Consider the following 5,676-nt stretch of genomic DNA (forward strand, 5'->3'; position numbering starts at 1 on the left):
GATGAAGCCTGACATTTGATTGGATAATGGAGTGAATTGTTTAAAAAGAACTGCTCTGAATCAAACGAGAGGGCTGGGCTGTATCCATGCACACTTCCTCTTGAACTCACGTGAAAACAAAGAAGTGTCCACAGGCTTCCGTCCTGGAGGTTGAGGCAGGTGATGGGAGCGACAGCCGGGACGAAGCTGCCCCCCCACCACACACACACACCGGACAGAACAGGAACCAAAAACAGAACGATGCGAAACCAAGCAGTCACACAAACAAGTTTGCTTATTGTCAGTGGAAACAACCACGCCACATATAATCAAAGACAAAAATCAAGTGGTACAAACACAGTCGCACGACAGCGTCCACCCCTTCTGCACAAAGTAAAAAACAACTTCAAACAGTTTCCTTGTTGATGTTTTGCTGCTTCCTGTTTTCTGGAAGTCTGCTTTTGTTCAGGATGATTTGATGTGGTGGCCTGGTCCTCTCCTGAGCTGAGGATCACCCTAAAGACCGTCCTCCCTCACCCCCCCTCATCACAGAACGAGTCAGGGCTCGTAATAAAAATTAAAAAAAGAAGAGGTCTATTTCAGTCCATTTGTTTTTGCCGATAAGCAGCGGTTGTTCAGAGGTCGGGGAAAAAAAGAGGGCGTTTGTGTCGATGCACACTCCTCGTATCTGAACACAGGTGTGTGCGTGTGTGTCTGCGCGTGTGTGTGTGTTTAGGAGCGAAATGACCATAGCTGTAGAGCTCATAGTGTTAGAGGTGAACAGCACCTGCAGTCCCGCCTCCCCAGCCCCAAGTCCCCTCATGCTTCTCTCTAGCGGAGCCACAGTTTGAGCCGCAGCGCGTCCACTCCGTTCAGGTAGTATCTGAACAGCCGCTTGTCTCTGACAAAACCCAAGTTCTCATAGAGCTTCAGGGCTGATTTGTTGGTGATCTCAGTCTCCAGCACAACCTGTGGGGGTGGGAGACAGACACACAGACACACAGACGAGTGAGCGGGCTGAGTTTTAGCAGACTCGTGCTTTACTTTACCAGAAAATGCCAACATCAACAGCAATGTTCCTGCTTTTCCCTCAGTGATCGTCAATACAAGTCAAAGGTCAATGGGTTTTGTGCAAAAGAACGTGGTGTTAAAGTCTGAAGCAGAGAGCAGCAGTCAGAAATTGATCCGGTAAAACAAGCGCCAAACGTACACATGTCCCTAATTTGGTTATCTGTTTGACATCTTTCCTTCAGCCGCTCCCTTCTTCAGGGGCCGGCACAGACAGCGAACTTGCGTGAAAGATTTGTTGAGTGTTTTACACCGGATGCCCTCCCTGATGCAACTTGGGCTCGAACTCGCAACCTCGGGATTACAAAAACACCGATCCCCGAGCTACCTCAGCCGTTAACTTGGTAATTTGTTGAAAGAAAATTTACTTTGGGGCCGTTTAGGAAATAAATCATTTTAACGCGAGTTAACTAGGTAAGAAGGAAAAACCTGTTTTGCTTTTTTTTTTTTAATAATTGTTGCCGGGCTGATAAAATGTACTTGGGCAACAAAACAACAACACACTGCCCGTCAGTGAGCTCCTCACCTGTACGCAGATTTGGGTTCAAATGTTTTCTTTACCTTCTTTAGTCAACAAGTCAAAAATAAAAGTGTCGTTTGGACACAGAGACAAGAAGTCTTCATATACACCGTGCACCTGGAAAATATTCAGAGCTTCTCTTTTTCCACATTTTACGTTTCATGAGCCTTTTTACAAATTGTATTAAATTCTACACACAATACTCCATGATGTCAATGTGAAAAAAGATTTGAGATTTTTGCAAATTTAGTCAAAATAGAAAACTAATAAATCACATTTACTCAAGTATTCACAGCCTTTTCTTAATTGTTGATCCAGCTCTGGCAGCAGGAACGGCCTCAAGTCTTTTTGAATAAGATGCTTCAAGCTGAGCACACCTGTCTTTAGACACTTTGTCCCATTCTTCTTTGCAGTACTTCTCAAGCTCCATCAGGTTGGACGGGAGACGTCTGTGCACGGTCATTTTCAGAGATCTCCAGAGATGTTCAATCAGATTCAAGTCTGGACTCTGGCTTGGTCCCTCCAGCACCTTCACAGAGTGGTCCTGACTCCTTTGAGATCTTGGTCCCTCCAGCACCTTCACAGAGTGGTCCTGACTCCTTTGAGATCTTGGTCCCTCCAGCACCTTCACAGAGTGGTCATGACTCCTTTGAGATCTTGGCCGTGTGCTTTGTGTCGTTATCCTGCTGAAAAATGAACCGCCTCCCCAGTCTGAGGTCCAGAGCTCTCTGGAGCAGGTTTTCATCCAGAATGTCTCTTCATCACTGCGTTCATCTTTCCCTCTATCCTGACTGATCTGTAGTTCCTGCTGCTGAAAAACATCCCCATAGCATGATGCTGCCACCACCATGCTTCACTGTAGGGATGCTACTGGCCTGGTGATGAGCGCTGCCTGGTTTCCTTCAAACATGACTCCTGGCATTCACACCAAAGAGTTCAATTTTTGTCTCATCAGACCAGAGAACTTTGTTTCTCCTGGTCTGAGAGTCCTTCAGGAACTCCAGACGTGCTGCCATGTTTCTTTTATTAAGGAGTGGATTTCACCTGGTACCATACAGCCCTGATTGGTGGATTGCTGCAGAGATGGTTGTCCTTCTGGAAGGTTCTCCTCTCTCCACAGAGGAACACTGGAGCTCTAACAAAGTGACCATCAGGTTCTTGGTCACCTCCCTGACTAAGACCCTTCTCCCCTCATCGCTCAGTTTAGATGGACGGCCAGCTCTAGGAGTCCTGGTGGTTCCAAACTTCTTCTATTTACAAATGATGGAGGTCACTGAGCTCATTGGACCTTCAAAGAAGAACATTTGTGCCTCAACACAATCTTGTCTCTGAGGTCTACAGACAGTTCCTTGGACTTCATGCCTGATGTTTGTGCTGTGAGCTGCACTGTCAGCTGTGGGACCTTCTATAGACAGGTGTGCGCCTTTCAAACCAAGTCCAATCAACTACAGGTGGACTCCATTTAACCTGTAGAACATCTCACGTCTCAAGGAAGATCAGTGTGAACAGGACGTGTCTGAGCTCAATTTGAGCTTCATGGAAAAGGCTGTGAATACTTACATAAATGTGACTTAGTTTTCTATTTTTAATAAATGTGCAGAAATCTCAAATCTTTTTACCTTGTCATAATGGGGTATCGTGTGTAGAACTTTGAGGAAAGATGAAATGCAGCTGATTTGACCGTCAAAGTGTATTTATTAAGGAAAAGTTCAACTGAGACACACCTTTACTATAATTTCGAGCAAACAAACAATTGTTTTTAAGTGTTAATCTTGTTAAATTCTTGTTCAAGTCCTCCTGTGCACACTCCTGCAGCCACCATTTGGCAACCAATCCATTTGTGGCACAACACCAGGGTTGTCAGCGGTGACGCATAACAGATGCGACTTATACGGCGAAGCGACGTTTTTATGTTTTTCCCACTTTATTAGACATATTTGGACTGAAGCGACGTGTACAGCAAGTGTCAGTTTGCAGACGCGTGGATGCACTAAAGTTACCTCGTCACAGTCCCCCTCCACCATGGCATAGATGGCCTTTTTCACCAGATTAGTACCTGAAACAAAACACCCACAGAGACGCCAATTAAAACTTTCAGAAGATTAATATTTTATTTGCCCTGATCCCTGTTAAAAAGAGTCATTTCAGTCAAAATTAAAGCAACATTTTGCAAAGAATGCATTATTACCCAGCAAACTGGCAAATTAGGTTTTGGTTTCAAAGAAGCTCAAATAAAAGGCTTGACATCTTCCACATGACAGGATGAGACTTTTTGAACACTTGAAGATCTCACCGATACTTTTTCTTCTGTGCTTTGAGTCCACAGCAAGCATGGCGATGTAGCCACGACGGAACATCTTCTTATGCATGTCGAGCTTACATACGATGGCTCCGACGCACTCCTGCTCCACCATGGCCTGTGACAAGACACACACAATCAACCTCAGAGTGCCATGTGGGGGAAAGCGCAGAAAGCAGAGCAACAGTCCTTGACATCCTGTCAGATCTGCTGACTCCCTGAGATGCCCTTTGACCTTCATTCTGTCATCCTTCCTCTAGTGCTCTCATGTGGCCTTGCACAGCCACTGGGATATTTACAACAGGAAAACACTTAAAATGCAACTGTGGTGGCTCTGATGGTTTAATAATCCAACAGCACAGCACAAATAAACAGTACAGATCAAATAAAGTGAGAATAATGTCAGGTGGAATTGCAACAAGTAAGGATTTGGGACACTTGAATGAGTCTCTGAGCCAAACCTGTGTGCCTACCTACAGGAATTATACAGAACCACACCCAGCCCAAAAACACAACTGGAGTTCATACTGACTGAGGCTACCAGGTTGGGGTTTGATTTCAGTGTCGGAGTTTACTCACCAGAAAGCACAGCTGCGGCCAGTTATGAATGAAGTACCTGTACGTGTAAATTGAATAAGGCTCGGACAAGTCCTTGGTGATCAATCTCATGATCCAGGGCATCTGCAGCTCGGACTCGTATCGGACATAGCGGATGCCGTGGCTGTCTCCTTCAGCCCGGCCCGGAGAGCAGCTCAGGTCGAGCCGGGCCAGCTCCGCGGCCGGAGGCTGCGCTTCTGCCGGACTCGCATCTCCGTCCGGCGGCTCGTCGCTCGGCGGCCTCCGCGTGTGGTCGAGCGGTTTCTCCCCGTCGTCAGTCCTCGTTGAGCCCGGCATGCCGTTCACGCTGCTGCTGCTCCGGAGAGGAGAGTGACTGCCGTTTTTGGAGAAGGGGCCTTCGTGTTGGCAGCGCTCCGTGCGGTTTCTAGCGGCCGCGGTGCCCTCGCTGCCGCTGTCACAGTTGTTGTCCACGGGCGATCTGAGACTGTCAGGCCGGCTTCCTTCCTGCTGGTGGCTGTCGGGCTCCTCTGAGGGGCTGGCTAAGCCGTTCAGCTGCTGCTGCTCTCGGGCTTGCATTTTCAAGTGCAGCGCCGCCGGGCTAGCTTGAGCTAGCATGTTTTTCCGCTTCTTCTTGACCGACCTTTTGACCTCGTTTACCGGCGGTGACTTTATACCCGTACCGGCTGGAGCACAGTCCTCCCCGTGGCGGGTAGGCTCTCCGTCTTCCACCGCCGCCTCCACGCACCCTGCCCCGGGGAAAGGAGAAATTTCAACCAGGGATGAAGGCAGTGCGTTACCAGGCCCAGGCGGCACTGTGGCCATTCCACTGCATTAAAGTGGAGGTTCACGCTGGTGAAACGCTGAACACGATTTCATCAACAAAGCGAAATGTTATACAACCTATATATAGGGAGGCTGGCCGAATATTGTCAATATCCGAGGACTTTTGAGGCCGTAACGTATCCGCTGGCGACGTTTGTCGCTGCTTTCTCCTCGATTTCCCTGCTGCCGCAAAACGCTGTCGCAGCTAATGCGGTTGCAACACAAAAAGACACTTTACGACACAGACGTGTATCGCCATGACAACGTACGTAGGACTTTTTTTTATTTTTATTTAATTGTATATAATTAGTAACATTTTACTATAAAACAGATTTACCTGTTCCGTTTTTTAAATTCACGGATACAACTTTTATAGCAAAAATATATTAACTGACACTCGCAGGCCGTCTTGCTGACTCCCGGTGGCTTC

The 5,676-nt window shown here is 47.4% G+C and overlaps 1 protein-coding gene across 2 annotated transcripts in view; it reads right to left on the reverse strand.

Annotated features, from left to right (window-relative positions):
• The window catches only part of naa30 (N-alpha-acetyltransferase 30, NatC catalytic subunit), a 22,798-nt gene extending 17,368 nt beyond the window's left edge, over nucleotides 1-5,430 (reverse strand). The window contains exons 1-4 of one of the 2 annotated variants that reach the window (XM_037685770.1): nucleotides 4,446-5,430; nucleotides 3,861-3,984; nucleotides 3,568-3,623; nucleotides 602-948 (exon numbers count right to left, since the gene is read on the reverse strand). In XM_037685770.1, the coding sequence (XP_037541698.1) occupies nucleotides 811-948; nucleotides 3,568-3,623; nucleotides 3,861-3,984; nucleotides 4,446-5,246 (1,119 nt within the window). In that variant the 5' untranslated portion in view covers nucleotides 5,247-5,430 and the 3' untranslated portion in view covers nucleotides 602-810. Of the gene's footprint in view, nucleotides 1-601; nucleotides 949-3,567; nucleotides 3,624-3,860; nucleotides 3,985-4,445 lie in introns of those variants that run through there. The other variant, XM_037685772.1, reaches the window with a different exon arrangement.
• Nucleotides 5,431-5,676: the final 246 nt, after the last annotated feature.

Source organism: Nematolebias whitei, chromosome 12 (assembly GCF_014905685.2).
Source record: "Nematolebias whitei isolate Nwh7 chromosome 12, NemWhi1, whole genome shotgun sequence".
Classification (NCBI taxonomy): domain Eukaryota; kingdom Metazoa; phylum Chordata; class Actinopteri; order Cyprinodontiformes; family Rivulidae; genus Nematolebias; species Nematolebias whitei.